The 19835-nt window shown below is 45.3% G+C and overlaps 2 protein-coding genes and 1 long non-coding RNA gene across 5 annotated transcripts in view; 1 reads left to right on the top strand and 2 right to left on the bottom strand.

Moving 5' to 3' along the window:
* Positions 1–306: 306 nt before the first annotated feature.
* LOC113627263 (uncharacterized) lies at positions 307–6746 on the bottom strand. Its single transcript, XR_003435492.1, has 3 exons — positions 6648–6746; positions 5197–5261; positions 307–2137 (listed from the first exon to the last, which is right to left on the bottom strand). It is a non-coding gene; the product is annotated as an uncharacterized LOC113627263 (long non-coding RNA).
* On the top strand, positions 3784–16162 carry PRSS54 (serine protease 54). Its single transcript, XM_027119742.1, is given in 6 exon segments — positions 3784–4133; positions 4135–4183; positions 6541–6712; positions 11111–11369; positions 11962–12093; positions 15462–16162. Coding segments are annotated over 6 exon segments (1227 nt in total). The 5' UTR covers positions 3784–4064; the 3' UTR covers positions 16008–16162.
* Positions 12468–19835, bottom strand: part of CFAP263 (cilia and flagella associated protein 263) — a 34202-nt gene continuing 26834 nt past the window's right edge. The window contains exons 7-8 of one of the 3 annotated variants that reach the window (XM_027119741.1): positions 17870–18025; positions 12468–13832 (exon numbers count right to left, since the gene is read on the bottom strand). In XM_027119741.1, coding sequence (XP_026975542.1) covers positions 13692–13832; positions 17870–18025 — 297 coding nt within the window. In that variant the 3' untranslated portion in view covers positions 12468–13691. Of the gene's footprint in view, positions 13833–16373; positions 16539–17869; positions 18026–19835 lie in introns of those variants that run through there. The other 2 variants (XM_027119739.1, XM_027119740.1) reach the window with 2 other exon arrangements.

The following is a 19835-nucleotide window of genomic DNA, read 5'->3' on the forward strand; positions in this document are numbered from 1 at the left end:
GTCTTCTAAAAACAGGTATATCCTAACATATCCTTTGACCTAGCAACCCTATGTCCAGTATACACAGCCTAGAGAAACTCTTGCCCATGTACTCAATATATAGTTTAAGCATATATACACATGGATAAACTTATTATAAAACAAAGAGCAAGAGAATGAGAGAGAGGGCAAATACAAGATAATGGTAATGTCCTAGCTCTTGTGTTGTGTGGTAAGTTTGACTTAAAGAAATATATCTGTTAAATGTTCCTTTTAAATTAAATGACTTAAAATTGAAGGTTTTCATTAGGGAAATTTACACTGACACAGCTACACGTGGTACAAATGTTCATTATCAGCCTGTTTCAAAGATTGTTGATTGGGTAATTTGATTTTCAGGGGCCAGTGGCTAATGAAATGCGTTTCATTTTGATAAGAATTGAAAAAGTCTTGCATACAAGTTCTTTATTTAGGGGTTAAGGACATGGTAAACCTGATATTCTATTTTAAACCTTTCTAGGAAGATTTGAAACATTCTATGGATGATCTCTTTCATGAAAAACTTGCAAATCCAATACAGATATCTGAAAATAAAATTTCCAAATCATGGCATGACACCATTAAAATATTTTTGTCATTTTCAAACAAGCACAATGACCTCTTTGGTATATAAGTAATAGATTTTTTTTTTTCTGGAATGAGGGCATTATAATGCTTCTTGAATTTAAAATTCTTGCTTTTTTTTTTTTCCTAAGCAGAAAAGATATCTAAATGGCAAAAGCCAGATTCAAAGTTATGCTCTTCATAGCAGACATCATACCATGATTGGGAAGCCTTCAGTGAGCGACATTAATGAAAAATAACTCAAAAAGAAGGCATCATGAGCTAGTGACACAATTGCTGTTCAAGAGACTTTGTAGGATGTTGTCTCAGTATAGTAGAAAAGTCACCCCAAGCAGGTGAGCAATGACTATGACATATTTGGGTGAGTAGATATTTTGCTTAACAATTCAACAAACCAGGGATGAGTAGGAAGCAATGCTTGGAAAATAGGTGGTACATAAATGAAGCAATGCTTGATATTTTTTGTCCTGTTAATTTCACAAGAGATTTCTGAAGTGTGGTAAAGCTCTTATTGGCATGTTGAAAAAACATCTTCCAAAGCTGCAATGGGACATGAAGAAATATTTTCCAGAGGGAAAAGAAACCAAACGGACTAGAAATCCAACCATCACTATCTCTCAGAATCAAACTTTCAACTTTCCAGAAGACAATTTCAACTCCCCAGGTTTTGAGCATGGTGGGCAGGCCCCTGAGCATCAGAGAACAGTCAGCAGTGAAAAAACTCTCTCCGTGACTTCAGAGTCCACGTTCAATCTGAATACACTGAACTGAATATCTGATGGAGCCCCCAGAACATGCTGCGATTTCAGACGTCCTCTGAGAGTTAGGATTTTCTAACTTAATGTAAATAAAGAGTAAAAATAGAAAGTGACAGGTTGAAAAACTACATATGTTTCATGCTGTCACTGTCCTGGATATGGAGCCCTTGGTGTAAGATGGAAAATGAATTTCCTCTCAAAGATATAAAATAAAAATTTTATTATTATTAACCTTAAAGAATTAATTATTTAAAACATTGTGATGAATTTTTTTTTAATTTACCTAAAGTTGGCAGTCTGTAATAAGTGGCCCAGAGAGGATGAAGATTTGAGGCCCACTGTCTATAAGGTCTGCTGGGCCCCTGCAGGATTCTGAGCCTTTCTTATCGTGGGTTATGCTAGATCCTTCCTGTGAGGAGACAGAGTGTTTCTGGTGGTTTGCGCATGACCTCTTTTCATGAAGAAATTTAAAGAGGAATCTGGAGAGAGTCAGGGTCTTGGGCACTAACCTCAGCATCTCCATTCTTAAAGAGCAGACTTTGACTTTGCCCAATCACTGTTGCTACTTCCGTCCCCTATAAAGGTAGCATGTGGTCCAGGCTGAGAAATGCAGACTTGGAGATCGTTGACCCTGGAGTTGGAAGGATCTGGGTTGGAATCCTGCCCACGTTTTCCAGGTGTTCGGCTTTAGGGAAGTGACTTTCCCACCCTGAGGCACTCTGTTTCCATCTGGAAACTTGGGTAATTCCCTCATCCTGGCACAGTGATTGTGAATCCTGAATGAGAAAATGTGAAAGCTCTCTGAGACCTGCAATGTGGAGCATACTGAAGTATCAACAGCTCCCATCTCTCCCACTGCCAAAAATCTTACCGATTCCATTCTCCCAGCAGAAGCCAAGCCCTGCTCGGTGCTGGAGGTGATAGAGGCTGGCGAGGCACACATGGGATGGGTGTCAGGGAAACCGTGAGGGGAAGGAGATAGTGGCTCCTCTCTAGTCAGGATTTGCTCTCTATCCAGCCATCCTTTCCCCATCAGCCATTCATCTGTCTGTCCAATGAGTGCCATTTACGCACCTGCGCCAGCAGCCTGCGAGCCCTCTGGTTCCGTGGAGTTACATCTCACCACAACGTTCTTGACATTTTCCTAAGGTCCTGGCATTTGTGCTGAAGCCAGAGCTGTTCGTAGCGGCCAGAGTGCAGATCCATCTGGCCTGGTGGTCTGGCAGGGCCCTTCTGGTAGCTCCACGTGGACCCACAAGCTGTGGGAGCTAAAGAAAACTGGGCTGAGCCTCCAGGAAACCACAGAGAGAGTGAAAGAAATGTTGTCAGGGATTGGAAAAACCAAACCCACCCAAGTCGTGGGCTTCCTCCATCCAGTCAGACAGACTCATGTAGACACAGGGCAGGTTCTGAGGAGGCAGACAGACCACGGCCACGACTGGACCGGACTCTGTGATCCAGCGAAAGGGATGCCATCTCAGCCAGACTTGGGGAGAGGCAGGCTTCCAGAATAGCCCTGCCAAGTTTAGGAAACAGGCAGGCTTTTCATCCCGGCTCCTCCTGCGTCCCCATGTCCAGACGTTTGCTTGGTGACACCATGGTAACTATGATGCCACAATGGAACATTCTTCCCAATGTGGTAGCAGGAATCCCTCTGTTGAGCTCTGCGGTGTAAGGTCAGGGTGAGTTCATTTCTCCTTTAGCAGGAGCAGTTCACGGAAGAACTCTGAGAACCATTCTGACGACAAGAAACACTTGGTATGAGCAGAACATGGTGACTGAGGACGGCATGCATGGGTTCCTTGGGCTTTTGTGCATTGTCTGAGGTGAGGGTAGGCCTGGTGGTGGGGCTGATGGAGGAGCACGCCTGGGCTTTGAATTCCAGCTCCACCACTTGGCAGCTGTGTGACCTTGGGTGGGATTCTCAATGTCTCTGAGTATCAGTTTCTGAATCTGTAAAATGGGAATGATGATAGTGTCCACCTCACAGGGTGATTGTGTGAATGAACTGAGTGACATGCTGGGGCAGTTACTATGTAAAAGGATGAGCTGTCACCAATTAGAAGAAATTCCAGTAGAGTTTAGTAGGAGGGGCAAAATCAGGGTAGGCTTTCACGGAACACCTGCTTTTTGCTTTCAGCAGCATTTTACAGCTACAGAGTTAAGGCTAGGGTTGAATTCCACGCGTCAAAAGATGACCCTGGGCTTCCCTGGTGGCGCAGTGGTTGAGAGTCTGCCTGCCAATGCAGGGGACACGGGTTCATGCCCTGGTCTGGGAGGATCCCACCTGCCGCGGAGCGGCTGGGCCCGTGAGCCATGGCCGCTGAGCCTGCGCGTCTGGAGCCTGTGATCTGCAACGGGAGAGGCCGCGGCAGTGAGAGGCCCGCGTACCGCAAAACAAAAAAAAAAAAGAAAAAAGAAAGATGACCCTTTTCTGAGACCCAGCTCTGTGGGAAAGCCGGAGGCCCTGGATTGTGGATTGTGGAGAAAACTGACCGGCATGGCCACCTTCTCTTGCTGGGCTGTCTTACGCGTCGCCGGCTGAAGAGCGGGGCTGGGCAGCTGGTTCCTGCCTCTTTACGGCACGGACCCAAAAAATAGGATGTTTCCCATGTCTTGGAAGTTTTGTCAGTGGAAAGGAGTAGAGGCAGGGACTCTGACGCTGGGGGAAAATCACCACCTTGGGGAGGAGAGGAAAAGCCCATGCGTTTGGCTGTTCTGTGTTCACAGCTGCCCATGGTGTCTGCTGCGGCTCTCTCTGGGGATGGAAGTGATGAGACGGACGCTCTTGGTGCTGTTCTATGTCTCCCATGCTTCTGCCAGTGAGTGTGCTCCTCTCTTCCTTCCCAACTTTAGCTGATTGTGTGACATGGCAGGGGAATCATCCCGGAAGAGAAAATGGTCCTTAATGTCCAGAGAGGGACTCAGGGGGTAGGTGATTCATGGCATTTTGCTCTGGGCAGCTTGCATTGGTGGTGGGAACCAGGGACAGAGTGGGGCGTGTGGCGTGGATGTAGGAAACTGGCTTCAGCAGCCTGATGTCAGGCCTAGTCCTTGGTGAGAGTACGGTTAGGGAGACAAGCCTTAGGCTATGGAGAGGCCCCCTGCGCAGAAGGGGTTGGCGTGAGGCCTGCCTCCCCACTCACAGCCCTGCCCTGCTCTTCCGGAGGCACGTTCCCTGCGCTCCGTCAGGTGGCAGACATCCTTCCTGAGCCGGGGTGGGGGCCCGAGGTGCGTCTTATGCACTTGGCAACCGGGCCTTCCCTGTGTTTCTACTTCAGTATTGTTCCGATGAAACCCTTTATCCTTAAACCTTATTGTTACCTCTAAATTGACCCCCAATTGCAGGGCCCGGCCCGGGAATAGGGAGGTGCCTGAGAGGCTGCCTGGCCTTAGTTGGCAGAAGTGGCAGCTGCAGTCCCCTCCCTGACCCCCAGGTTGTCCAGGACTAAAATTCCGGCCTGGAAAGGGGAGATGGAGTAGGGCACCTGGCTAAAGCAGGCTCTGCCCCACCTTCTGCCACCCCAGCTGGCTCTCTCCTGTCTTCCTGGAGTTAGATGGGGGACAGGAGAGGCTTCCCGTGCATGCACACACACGCATACACACGCCAAGAGGACTGTCCCACCTTCCAGGCCTCCTCCGTCTCCTTGCAGCCCAAGGAGACAAAACACAGACAGGGCCTCTCTCCTCTCTTAAAAAGCCTCAGGCAAGGGACCCGGGGCAAACATTTCATCTCTGAGGCAGATTTCCTCATTATATCCTGGCTGTTCAAGAGTTTTATAAGGACAAATGAATCAGCCAGCTAGAGCTTTGAAAAAGCAAAGTCATCACAAACCTGTAGGTTCTTCGTGCGTTAGGAAGAGTTGGTTAGTGCCTCGTTCACTACAGATTGCCAATGTCCTGTGGAAAAAAAACGGAATTCTTGTCTCTGGTGATCCTGAAGCACTTGGTGGCCTTACAGACATCATCTTGCTAACAACCAGCTCTTGTCACTGTTTCAGCAAAGACTCCAAGTGTCAACTCATAGAGATGTTTGATCACATGACGCCCTAGAATGGAGGTCTGCTGTGGTCTTTTAATGACTATACTGAATGTTCAGTCAACTTCAGCGTCATGGTTTGGAAACTCTCTGTCATTGATGTTCACCTCAGAGGTCACCTCCTGGGGGAAGCCCTCCCAGACTTCATGTTCTGGGCAGAATCCATGCCCCCTCCTCTGTATACTCCGGGCACTGTCCCTTGTGTCACAAGTCTCTCTGAATGCTGCCACTCTCCAATGTGTCTGTCTCCCTTGTGCACTGTGACCTCCCCTGGGGTGGGGACAGGATCCCGAAATCCTTCCCTGCCAGCCCAGCCCCTAACTCAGCAGGGCTGAGTGTGCGTTTGGATGAATGGCTGAAAAAGAAGCCACCAATGACCTGACTTTTTCAGCTGGTGCTACCCACCATGTGACACACAGAACCCAGGGCCACCGATTTAGAAAAAAAGCACTGGGTACTCATGCAGTGGCTACCAGAGCAGTGGTTTACATGGGGAAAAGATGGAATTGTCCCCTGGGGTTAGCATTATCAGTCATGGGGACACAACTCTCCTCTTGTGAGAGGCGTGTGTTACCCCACCTCTCATAAAAGGAAACTGAGGCCCAGACAGAGGAGTGGCTCTCCCCAGGTCTCAACACATAGGGGCCAACTGCACTTGGGACACTGTGTCCAGGGACTTGCTGAAACACTAGTGGTTCTCAACCCCAAGTACACATTCGAATATACCCTGGGGAGCTTTTGGAAAACATTAATGCCCAGGCCTCATCTCCAGGGGTCCGGGAGGGGCCGGGCAGCAGGCGGATGAAATGTTCAGTCAGCTTGAGAATCCTTATACTCCACTCTGCATAGGCGAGGATGAGATGGGCACCCCTGGTCCACTAAGGAGGCCAGGCATGGGGACTCATCGGGACAGGGCACATGGACTAGGGAGGGAGACCCACCAAGGGCCTTTTATGGGGAAGAAGACCCACTAGGAAAATAAATGTGGGTGGTAGAGTTAGTGGTGACCAGGACAGAGAGCCAGAAAAAGTGGGGAACCAGCGGAAGTGCGAGCGGGTCCTGGGGTCTGGTGCGGTGGCGGCAGCCCCAGGCCTCCAGCTCTTTGCCCCAGCAGTGAGGCCCCTGCACAACCCCCTGCAGCTTGCGGCATCCAGAAAAGCAACACTGTGGAAACTTCCGAGGAGGGTTTGGTCGAAGACGAGGAGTTCCCATGGGTGGTGTCGCTGCAGGATGTCCAGTACACCCACCTGGCTTTCGGCAGCATCCTCAGTGAGTTCTGGATCCTCAGCATCGCATCCGCCTTTCAAAACAGGCCAGTACCCCTCCTTTGGAGTCTACACAGCCCACCGAGGCGGAGTGGGGGGGCTCTGTTTCCTGCTCAGCTTGGGGAGGCCTGGAAGGTGGATGCCCAGTGACAGGGCAACAGGGCTTTTTACCAGCGCAGTGCTCACTGTGAGTTTGGGGCTCCTGAAGTCACCAGTTGCCAAGGTTGGCACAGTCTGTGTCTCCTCTGCTGTGAGGACTGCCAGCTGCACAACTGCAAAGTGAAACGATTGTTTCTCCATATTCTACAGGAAGGATATTTGTTCCCATTTTATTACAATCACAAAGGCACTGACTCTTTTATTTTTAGACACCTTAAAAAATAATTTTTTAAACATCTTTATTGGAGAGGCACTGACTCTTGCTACTAGAGGTTCCTATTGCTTATCTTGTTTAACTGAATTGATAGGAGCCCTTACCTTAACACACTTACCTCAGGCCTTAACAATGTGACTGCCACAAACACATGCACGTAGAGAAAAGACTTGAAGGAAATATGCAAACACTTGAAGAGTGCCCATCTCTGGGTGCTCAGAATGCATGTGATTTGTTTTCTTCTTTGAACTTCTCTGTATTCTCCAAATTGTTTACAGTAAATGGGCATTCTCTTAAACCAGAAAAAGAAAAAAAGCCTATACATGCTATTAAAGGAATAACTTTTTTTGATAAAACGTCTCACTTTCTGACCCAATGATTTCACTTTTGGGTATCAACATTAAGGAAATAATTTCAACCGCTGGAAAAGTTTTATGCACAAGTTGTTCATAGGATGATTAATTACACACAAAACACTGGAAGTGTAATGTCTGATTATCATGGATAAGTAAATTATGATATAGTTACTATTTTATAGTTTATAATATATTATATATGATACATAGTATATAACTTCTATATATAATTACATATAGATCCATCTATTCAATATATTATATAGATATATATTATATGTGATATATACTATATATAGTATATATTATACAGTACATAATATAGTATACATACTATATTATAATTTATAAATATATAGTATATTATATAATTTATAATATATATACTATATATTATATACTATTTATACATTATATATTATATATACACATATAGAGTGTGGGGAGAGAGAATATAATTACTATAACTGGCCAAATACATTATAGTGTAAACCCTTGATGAGATATTGTACAATTGCTGAATTTTTTAACATATGATTTGTATTTTTTAATTAAAAATACATGTATTTAAATGAAAATACATGTAATACTGTGATGTTCATGAGGAATCAAAGGGTGTATAATGAAAATCAGCTCCTCCCCTTCCCTGCCCTTCAGTCATCATTTCCCTCCCTTGAGCCATTTCTGTCACCAGTTTCTTGGGTGTTCTTCCTGAAACACTCCATGCACTCATGGATATCTACATACCTATAGGTCTATCTATATTGACTCATATCTATTGACAGAGAGAGAATTTTCTTTCTCCCCTGTATTAATCTGCTGGGGCTGCCACAATGAAATACTACAGACAGGGTGGCTTAGACAATAGAAATTTATTTCTTACCGTTCCAGAGGCCTGGAAGTCCAAGATCAAGGTGTCAGCAGGGTTGGTTTCTCCCAAGGACACTCCTTGGCGTGTGGACGGCCACCTTCTCCTTGTGTTCTCCTATGGCCTTTCCTCTGTGTGCACACATTCTTGCTGTCTCTTCTTCTTATAAGGACACCAGTCCTGTTGGATTAGGGCCCCACCCTATGGACTCATTTAACCTTAATTACCTCCTTAAAGGCCCTATCTCCCAACACATTCACACTGGGGGTTAGGGCTTCACCTATGAATATGGGGGGACACAATTCAGTCCATAACACCCACCAACACAATTAGTAACACACCATATACATTATTCCACTCTTAGCTTTTTTCACTCTGTCATGAATGTTGGGTGATCCTTTCTTATCGATACATAGAAAGTTACCTCATTATATGCATCAGTTAGCTGCCCAGTATCCCATATGGATGTACCATAACTACACAGTCCTCTAATAATGGAAATTTGGGTTGTTTCCAATCTTTCACTAGTAGCAAAAAATGCTGCAGTAGATATACTTGTACACACATTATTTCACATACATGGAAGTATACTGTTGCACGAATAACCTAAGAGTGGAAAAACTGGACTAAATCTTGATAGCTGTTGCCAACCAGCCCTCCAGAGAGGTTCTGTTTTCTATGTAGTGTTTTCATTACTGCTATTTTCTATCTGGTCTGCTGTTTTGGTTTTGATTTCCTCTCTGACTCTGGGTTTTATTAAAGACCATTTAAAAATATCCAGGTAATAGGGTGTTTTGTTTTGTATTTTAACATGATTTAAGTTTGAGTTAGACTGCATGGTGATCTATTAAGGAATTTGTTGATGTTATCTTTGGGGTCTACTATGTGGTCCGTATGAATATTTTCCACAGGTAAATTAAAGAGCTCATTTTCTGTCCTTGGAGTACAATTTAATATATAAAATTAGGGCAGGGAGTCTACTTGATCTATCCTAGGCTGACTGAGGTGAATTACAAATTTCTGGCTTTTCCTCCTCCTATTTCCTGGAATTTAATTCATGAACATTGTATCACTTGCTGCAGATATTTATAAGTGAACTCTTCACTGCAGACTGAATTCCTTATCATCATGAAAGGCCTTTCTTTGTCTTGTTGCATGCTCTTCTGCTCTGGTGTTCAGAATGAAGCTCCTGCTTTTTGTTTTTATTTTGGACTCTTCTGTTTTTATTGCTTGCTGTTTTTCTCTTCATTATATGGCTTTGTTTTGTATGTCTCTTCTGACAAATTTGGAAAGTTTGAAGTTGTGTTCTCCTGGTCATCTTAGAATTATAATTTCATGGAAGACACACAAATCTTGTTTCTCTCTGGATAGTCCTCTATAGATTCTACTGTGGCTGATGCCAGAAGTCCTGTCTTTTCACTTCTTCCCTCATTCTTCATGACCACACAATTTTAATAGCTTATTTATGTACTTTAATGTTTACCTTGATTCATATATATATATATTTGTACACCCCTGTTATTTCATATATTAGCTATAAATAAATAATAGTTTAGACTTCCATAAAAGATGAGAAAATTGGTGTATATACCTACCTCTGCTGGTTTACATCACTACTCCTATCTATAACTTTAAAAGTTTCTCTTTTGTTTTAATTTTAGACCCATATTATAATGAATTTCACACTTACTGACCATCACTTTGCTGGATTTTTTCCATTCAACACTAGAATTGGTTAAAATTTGTCTTCAAGTAGTTTTTTTTTTTTTTGGCCACGTTGCACAGCATGTGGGATCTTAGTTCCCTGACCAGGAATTGAACGTGTGCCCCCTGCAGTGGAAGTGCAGAGTCCTAACTACTGGACTGCCAGGGAAGTCCCTCCAAGTAGTTTCTTAAAGGGCTCCCAAGAACCATATTTCCTCGAGCTTTACATATTCAGAAATGTTGTGCTGCCCTGCTTCCGTTTGAAGACTTAACAGGCATTCTCACCCCCACCGCACCTCAGCTTCTGGTATTAAATCTTGCTGTGGAGAAGTCTGAAGCCATTCTGATTTTTTCCTCTGTAGGTGGGAGATCACACATCCCAGTATTCCCCGGGAGAGGCCTGGTTTACACCTGTTATCCTATTGTTAGCATCCCCTTTCACTCCCACAAGTCCCCCAGCTTAGACAATAAATCAGAGGACAAACTTAAGATGACTTAATCTGTTTTGTGTGGATGCCCAAGGATTCCTTCTTTGTCACTGAAGTCCAGCAACTTTACTAGCCATGCTGGATCTCTCCCATTTGCCCCTCCAGACCCACTCTCTACTCTTTTCCATTCTGCTGGGTGCCAGGAGGCTAACCTGTGTGGGTTACACCAATGGGCGCTCTTGCCTTCTGGGCTCCAGTTGGGTTTGGCCAAAGGGAGCACTGGGAAGAGATCAGAGGGAGGAAGGAAGTGAGGTCAGGTATTCCCCTGACAGGTACTGCAGACTGGATGCCTCCTCCAGCCAAGGGACCCACTCCCCATGGCTCTGTCTGACCACTCCCTCCCACCAACACCCTGTTGTTACCTCAGCAGAAGGCTGCATATGCCACCCGGAACCCAGCATACTGCACTAGTCTCTGTGATTTCCCTACGTCCTGCGAGACCTTTGTAAAGAGTCCCTTTATTAAACTTTCCTCAGTTTACCTTATTTGAGTGTGCCATCTGTTTCCGGCTGGGAGCTGACAAGGGTATGTCTCAGTGTTGAGCATTCTGTATTGAGTTTTCCCTAGGATATGGAGTACGCTTCCACACTGTAGACACAAGTCTTATTTCTGGAAAACTTTCTTGGCTTCTCAAGATTACCTTGCTCTCTCCCCAGGAAGGACGCTGTTGCTATAGTTGGTATAGCTAAGATGGATGCAAAACTGATCGCTCACAAAGAATATCCAGTGAACACCATCATCGTCCATGAGGACTTTGATAATAAAACAATGAAAAATAACATAGCCCTCCTGAAGACAGACACGGCGATGCAGTTCAACAACCTGGTCCAGCCCATCTGCTTCCTCGGCAGAAAGTTGCATATGCTACCAGCCTTGCAGAACTGCTGGGTGGCAGGATGGAATCCCACATCTGCAGTTAATGCCTTTCTTCTCCTAGAGGAGGCTGTGTGTGTGCTAGCAGTGGGGGTGACTGGGATGAACCATTCTAGGGCTTAGCTCAATAACTCAGGTGGCCTGAGGTTCTAGAGTTGGGCTGGAACCCTCAGTTAATCCGTCAAGATTCCCAGCGCTTGCCCTCTTGAGGCCATTCTTACGTCTGGTCCTTTTTCTTCTATTCCTACACCAAAATTGGAAGTACTTGGGCAGCAAGCAGCCTGAAATGAGTGCAAGGTTACCGAAGGGCCAGGGGACATTATTCCCTGAACCAGAGCTGACAGTCCTCTTGTATGAGCCATCCTTGTTTTCTTTTATTTTTGGGAAACAAACAAGGAAATGCATTCATTCTCTGTAGATGTAGATGTGAACATTTTCTCTGCCTATTTTCACATTCAAGTTCAAAGCAAAGGTAGTTTTCAGTAAAAACTGAGACACAGGTTCGGATTTCTGTGAGGAAAAGGGGGTTTATCAGAACATTTCCTACTCACTCCCATCTGGATATGTGAGTTGTAGTTGCGTTGACTCGGGGGACGTCTTCTTGTGAATAATTCTCGGGCTCTCTGTTGTCCAGACAGGAAATCACATGACGATGAGTATCCTGAGGAAAATCTCCGTGAAGGACATCGACTTGTGTCCCTTAAACAAAATCGAGAAAACAGGATGTGGCAATCACATAGAGATGGAAACTGATGCCGTCTGCTTGGTAAGAACGTGGTGGAACAGAAGCTACAGGCTGAGAGTAAGCAGTGGTCACTTCATGGGGAGCCTCAGGACTCCCCCTCGCTGGATTGTGAGCTCCGTGAGGGCAGGGACTGTCACCTGGGATTCATGGACGTCTCCAGGGCGAACAGCACTTGGCAGGTAGCAAGTGTTCAATAACAATCTGCCGAATGGATTAACCAGTCACTGTTTTCAGTGTGACATGACAAAGCATGGCTAAGTCACATGTTTTTTCATTAGCTAAAAGTTTGAAAGAGTGAGTCCAAACCACACGTGCAGATATACGCTGAGCACGCCTACAGCGCGGGCTCGCTGTATTCGGCTTCTTTGGAACCCAGCCTGATGCTATTGTTCATCAATTACTGGGTTTCTTTTTCCCTGTAAGAAGCCCTGCCCTCTAGCTGAATGTGGGCTGTCCAGGTGTGGCTGTCCTACTGCCTCAGGAAACTGTGCAGAATTCACAAACACCTGTCCAGGCCCCCTCATATCTGTATCTGGAAAAAGTGTGGCTTACCAGGGCCACAGAGTTAATAAATCTTAAAGGCGAGAACTCAGGTCTGCCAGATTTCCAGGCAGAGTTTCCCTCCTCTACTCTAAAATTGTCCAAGACACTGATCAACCACTTTTCTCGAAGTAACCTTCAGGATTCCCTGATGGGGAAATTTTTTTTCCAGAGGATCTAGGGAAAGTTTTTTAGAGAAAAAGGAAAAAATACATATGTGCGGACAATTCTTTCTCAAAGTCATTTTATTGCAAAAGCATGAGGGACTGCCTTTCATCAGGAAATAAGTTTGCCCTTCTAAAGTTGGCTCAACATTTATCAAGTGCCTACATTGTCCTGGGCTCTCTTCCAGGCGGAGGATTGTAGAAGCTTCTTAAATTAGAGAATGTGTTAAAATACAGTAGAAGACGTAGCTACTTAACAAAATCCTGCCATCAGCCACTCCATCAACCTAGTACCACACTTCATCAAATCCAGGATGCTGTCAGGTGCAGAATGCACCATTATTTTATGTAACACTGAGAAAGTAAAAACGCTGCCACTGAAACTCTGGAATCTACTGATTAAAAGACACATCCCATTTCAAAGATGCTAAATTTTAAGAGCATCTTAAATTCACTGGAATATGGTAAGCTGCTTACCCTCTAAATGATCACCTCTTTAAACCACCCACAAAGGTCAGATTGGTTTTTAACTGTAGCATACCTGTAGACAGTCCTTTGTTTTTTAAGAGAATTGTGCTTGCAAAAAAAAAAAAAAAAGTTGCCTTGTCTACCTAGGATCCTTCCTAGGAAATGTGTTCTAGTGTCCAGAGGTCCTCAAAGCCACACTTCTCACATGTAGAATAAGTTACCCAGGTTCAGTGTCTGCCCTAACGGGTCCTCAGAAACCCAGCAAAAGTAGAATAGCTCTGAACTCACCCCTCCTTTGTTCCCACGACTGTTAGGGCTTTTGCTGGATGTCAAGGTTGAGGATCACGCAATGAAAGGGGGTCGCTCCCCTGGGAGATGAGGTGGGGCTGGAGCGCCTGGTGCTTTTTGTCTCCGTTGCTTGAGCTTCAGAAGTCTCGGCCTTACACGTCACGGGGAATAGAAACAGCAGCTTATTCTACACCCGAGTGGAACAGCAACTTGCAAAACCACACAATAGCCAGGGATGTTGACCGCACAGTCATTTGTCAAAACTATTTGTCCTGAATGGCATTCTTTTTCTTCCTCAAGCTGTAAAAGCACAGTTAAAGCAAATTGGGAGTGGGACTGGTGAACGGCGGGGAGACCACTCCATCCTTGGCCAGAGAGCCTCTGGGCCCCAGGAAGACACAATGAGGGGCAGATGAGAGCCAGTTCACCAGTCCTAGGAGGACCAGCCAGAGCTCAGGGATGAAATCTCCGCCCTCTGCTGTTTGGCAGCATGGGATGCAAACAGTAGAATGTGAGAAACTGAAAAAATCAAAGAGTTCCACACTCAAGCACCCCCTTCCATCTAATGAGAAGCACAGAGCGAAGTCTGGAATGTCATCCTCGTGTGTGTGCAGCTGTGGGACAACCAGGGCATTATGGCAGCCTTGCAGAGCATGCCTCCCATGGCCCTGCTTGCAGAAGTGTTCTTTGCTTCTCCCATTTGCCTGCATTTCTGTTCTGGTGTGGCCTCCTCAGAAAAAGGAGGGTTTAGTGAAAGAGGCTGCATGTGTGTAGGAACCCAAGAAAGCTCCAACACCCAGGCCTGGGAATGGGCAGGGGCTGAGGTGACCACTGTTTTGCCTGTTGAATTCTCACTGTTGAGTCTGTTCAGATTGTTTCCCATTGTCAGCTGCAAGCCCCCTCCCTCCGTGCCTCAGTCCACACAGTGAGAGCAAACTGTGATCACCCAGCCTGTCTCGCCTGGCAGGTCACATAGGTCAAAGGTGGCTGGCCAGCCTTTGATGATAAACTCCCTCTTGGATCAAGATGGACCACAGGCTGGTGCTGGGGGGCAGGTATTCCTTTAAGAGGAGGCCTGGGGGCGGGGGGTAGAGTGGAGGACAGGTAAGGTAAATTATACCTAGTAGCTGTCCTGTTGCTTTTCCCACATTTCTCAGTTTTTCACATTAAAAATGATGGCCTTTTCTGCACAGCAGGGTAATAGCAGCTAATTGTTAACTGAGTGCATCCCGTACGTCAGGCACTGTGCCAGGAGCTCTGCCGGTGTTACAGGCACTAACTGTGTCCCCACTTTAGCTCAGAGAATTAGCTAACCTGTTAGGGTCACATGTCCAGCCAAGTGTGCTGGGCTTCTACCCACTCACCTGAAGGGAGATAAGGTCTGTGTGGCAGAACTCCCGGGGCCCAGAGGACTGCTCCTGAGAGGTGCACTGGCAGGCAGCTGCCAGGTTGGAAAAGCTGTGAACCCAGCCCGGCAGCGTGTGCTTCCTGCAAGTCTGACTGACCCTAGCAGGACTGTGGGTAGGTGCAAGCAGCTTAAACGAAGGATGGAAACAAAATAGGGAAGAGAAGGAAAAACGGGAGCATTCCAGGCCAGAAAGGAACAAAATAACATTTGAGGAGTGAGAAACCAAAAGAGAGGGAGGATTTATTCAAAGTACTGGAAAGGGGCAAGAAAATGAAATGGGATCCAGGAAGCTACAGGCAAACTGCAGGAGCCTACAGATAATTTGTATAATGAAAGGAAAGGTCATCTTGTTGGAATTTGTGGTGGAGGTGGCCTAGATTGGAAATATTATCCTATAACTTACCCCATTTCCAGTGAGAACCAGTGTAAAACTTTTCTAGAAGATAGTAAATTGCACAGGGACATATTAAAAAAGAAAACAAGTTTTTCTAAGACCTGAAGCTTTCTGTCCTTTGTCACAGGGGGACCCAGGAAACCCAATGATGTGTGAGCTGAAGGAATTGAATCTGTGGGTGCTGAGAGGAATCCTGTCTCAAGGTGGTGAGAAATGCCCTGGCCTGTTCCTGTACATCAAGGTGGAAGACTACAGCAACTGGATCACATCCAAGACCAAGAAGACCAGCCCTCCCCTGTCTTCCTTCCACCACTGGAAAAACCTGATTCCTTTCCCCAGCCACTCATCATGTGATGCTGTGACACAGAAAAAACATGCTGGGCTGAGCCAGGTTGGACAGTCCCAACCACACTTCCAAGGACAAAAAAGGGCCACCATGCATTCATGGTCACAAATGGCAAATGGCACTCCAGTGAGTCTAGACTTTAGGGAAAAGGGTCTGAGGGAGTCAGACAAGTCTGAGGTGGTCATCCAACCCACGTACTATGATGACAACGGTGGGGAGGTTGGGGAGGGCAGGTCTCTATTGGGCCAGAACAGGTTACATCAGCCCCAAGAAATTATCTTATTTTTCTTTGTGCTTGTTTTCTTTGGTAATGGTATCTTAGTCTAGGAGCTAACCTTCCAAATGGAAGAGTAAGCTCAGAATGCTGAGTGCCAGGCATTCACCACGTTGCTTTGGTGTCTCTTTTTGAGAGTTGCACAGCTGGGCTGCCACGGACAGGCCCACAGTACAGACTGGGGGGGGGGGTCTCCCTCCTCTGTCCCACTCTCACATGCAGGAAGGTCATTTTCATGTGTGCTTGTGAACTAAACGTGGGCTAACAAGTGTCAAACCATTAGAGTGCCCTGTGGTTCTTTCAGTGTTTATGGTTCCCGGAGTCAGGCTGTGAAAACACTCCCCGGGGACCGATGTGGCCTGGGAGGTGACCAGCAGCCTGGCTGGAGAATTGGGGACACCAGCCAGCACAGGGAACAGTGAGAGGACCCCATGACTAGAGAGGAGCTGATTACTTTAATGGATCACTTTTTGGTCGGCAGCCGTCGCCTCCCTCTGGCTATTTCCCAGGGGGCAAATTGCCTGCAACTGCTCATTGGTGATTTTCATTTTATTCCAAGCCTTGCGGTAGCCTTTTAAGGACATCTGCAAAAGGGAGAAAGGGGGAGGAGGAACAAGGTCATTTGGGACAAACGGATTGTGCCTATTCTACCGCATCTAGCCCTGTGATGGTATGGATGACCTCATATATGGGGCAGTGTCTGCATGCGTGCGGCGGACGCAGGCCACCTTGGGGCATCCAGAAGACTCTTCTAGAGCTTGTCTCTGTTCCATAAAGTGAGAAGTTGCAGGTTCCTTCTGTACTTCTTTGCTACTTCTTAGCCCCAGATGTGATGGGCCCAAGTATGGATCCTAATTTACTTTCCTGCTGCCAAGTGACCACTGGAAGGGCAGGTAAACGCACTGTGGAAAATGGAGCTGGGGTCTAGATGTGAGAATGCCAAGTTTCCCAAGTGACCTGACTGGGTTTTTAAGCTACCCTAAGGATGTCTTAAGTGCCCTCAGTGTGCAACCTGGTCTGTGGCAGTCTTGGTGCTTTCCTTTTTTTTTGATGCCAGCCTATCATTTGCACTTTTCCTTTTTCTCTTCCATGGCTTACAAGGGGCAAGGGTGCTTCTGTGCACACTGTACCATATGAAAAGGCTATGGGGTTAGTCAACATCAAAAACCCATGGCAAATATGTAAATGCATGGAATCGGGTTCTGAGTGATATTAAAATCCATTATTGGGCTTCCCTGGTGGCGCAGTGGTTGAGAATCTGCCTGCTCATGCAGGGGACACGGGTTCGAGCCCTGGTCTGGGAGGATCCCACATGCCATGGAGCAACTAAGGCCCATGAGCCACAACTACTGAGCCTGCGCGTCCGGAGCCTGTGCTCCGCAACAAGAGAGGCCGCGATAGTGAGAGGCCCGTGCACCGCGATGAAGAGTGGCCCCTGCTTGCCACAACTAGAGAAAGCCCTCGCACAGAAACCAAGACCCAACACAGCAAAAATAAATTAATTAATTAATAAACTCCTACCCCCAACATCTTAAAAAAAATCCATTATTATCTCAATTTTTAAAAACTGGCTTCTCCGTGTATAAAATAGCAATCACTAAATTATCAATGGTTGGGAGAGGGATTCAGAAGCTTCCAGAGATCAATAAGAAAACAAGCAACTAAAAACACACCATTACTAGAGTCTCTTCCTGATAACCTGAAAAGACTGTCCCTAACAAGAAAAAGGAACTTTAAGGAAGAAAAAAAAAAAAGAAGCCGTCTTTATTTTGGTGTAAGAGTCGAAGCAACGGCTGAGATTTCTCACAGGTATTACGTGTCTAAAATCCTGTATTCTTACCCCAGCAAACAAAATCCTAAACAAAAATGTGAGGGCCATAAGATATCGTGGGTCTTGGGACTTCCTGTAACTCACCTCTGCAATCTCCACTTTCCTCTCCCACATCCCGATGGCCTTCTCCAGGTCACTGTTTCGGATCTTCTCCCGGACGTACATCATCACCTGTGGCACTCGGAACTCAGACAGCTGCTTCCGGAGCTGTTTGTTCAGAGCCATGGCCTTGGCCTGGTCCTGGGTTGGGAAGGACCAATTAAACGTGGGGCTCCCTGGCAGTTCTAGCCTCCTGGGACTTACTGGCCCTGGCATCTCTCCCCAGTTTCAATGTAGTTCTAAAAATAATGTTTACATTTTCAAAGGAGTGGGTGAAATCACAAGATTCTTTTTCTTTACAGATCGTGACATTTTCGTCCAGTTTAGAAACATTAAGTAAAGTCTAAAACAGTCTTTTACCCTCCCTTCCTTCCTTTCTTCCTTCCTCCCTTCCTTCCTCTATTAAGGAATATGCTTTACTTTTGATTGTTTAGGGGCTTTTTTTGCTTTGGAAAAATTATATATTTAAGTATACTTTGATTAGATCAATTTCAATTCATTTTCCTGCCTTTTTTTTTTGGCAGAATACACATAACATAAATTTTCCCATTTTAACCGTTTTTAAGTGTACAGTTCTGTGGCATTCACAGAACAATTCACATTGTTTTGCAACCTTTATCACCAGCCATCTCCAGAATTTTTTCATCTGCCCCAACTGAACCTCTGTACCCATTAAACACTAACTCCCCAAACCCCCTCCCCATAGGCCCTGGCAACTACCATTCTATTTTCTGCCTCCATGAATGTGACTACTCTAGTTACCTCATGTAAGTGGAATCATACAATATTTGTCCTTTTGTGACTGGCTAATTTCACTTAGCATAAATGTCTTCAGGGTTCATCCATGTTGTAGCATGTCAAAATTTCTTTCCTTTTTAAGGATGAATAATATTCATCCTTAAAATAATATAAATAAAACAATATATTCTATTATATGCATATACAACTCACTTTGGTTATTCACTCATCTGGCGATGGACACTTGAGTTGCTTCTACATTTTGGCTATTGTAAATAATGCTGCTACAAACATGGGTATACAAATACCTGTTGTTCAAGTTCATGCTTTCAATTATTTTGGGTATATACCTGGAAGACAACTTGCTGGATCATATGATTATTCAATTTTTTGAGGACTCTGTCTTTTTACATTTCATTTTCAAAAATCATTATACAGTAAAATTAACTAGTCTTTTTCTTCTGAGTGGCTTTTTGAATTAGCATTGTCCTTTTAACAATTGTTTTGAATAGGCAATACATTCAATTCAAATGGTATAGAAGTACACAGTGACAAGCTCCCAACCCACCCCTGTCCCCAGCCACACAGGTCCCCTTCCAAGAAGCATACACTATTTTTAGGTTTCATGCATCCTTCTAGAAATCTATATCCATACAAACATATATGTTTACCTTTCTGACCCAAAGAGTAGCCAATTCTATTCACTTTCATTCATCCAACTTTTTCTTTCCACTCAATACATATTGAAGATTCTTCTGTATCAACACATAAAGAATTTATTCATTCTTTTTAACAGCTTCATAATTTTCCATTGTATGGATGTACTATACTTTAACAGGTCCCCACCAACAGTCACTGAGCTTCTCCATCTCTTGCTATTACAACAAGCAGTGCTGTGCTTACAAATTTTCTGGGTATACATCATTTTGTAAAAATGCAAGTACAATATATCAGTAGGATAAGCTACTGAAAGTGAAATTGCTTATTCTAAGGCAGTGGTTCTCAACCAGAAGCTATTTTGCCCCCAGGAGACATCTGGCAATGTCTGGAGACATTTTTGTGTGTCACAATTAGGGGAGTGCTACTGGCATAGGGTAGGTGGAGGCCAGGGATGCTGCTAAACACCCTGCAAAGCACAGGATGGCCCCCACAACGAAGAATTATCTGACCCGAAACGTCAGTAGGGTCTAGGTTGAGAAACCCTGCCCTAAGC

This window comes from Aethalodelphis obliquidens, unplaced genomic scaffold, assembly GCF_003676395.1.
Source record: "Aethalodelphis obliquidens isolate GAN/ISIS:26980383/991018 unplaced genomic scaffold, ASM367639v1 scaffold20, whole genome shotgun sequence".
NCBI lineage: Eukaryota > Metazoa > Chordata > Mammalia > Artiodactyla > Delphinidae > Aethalodelphis > Aethalodelphis obliquidens.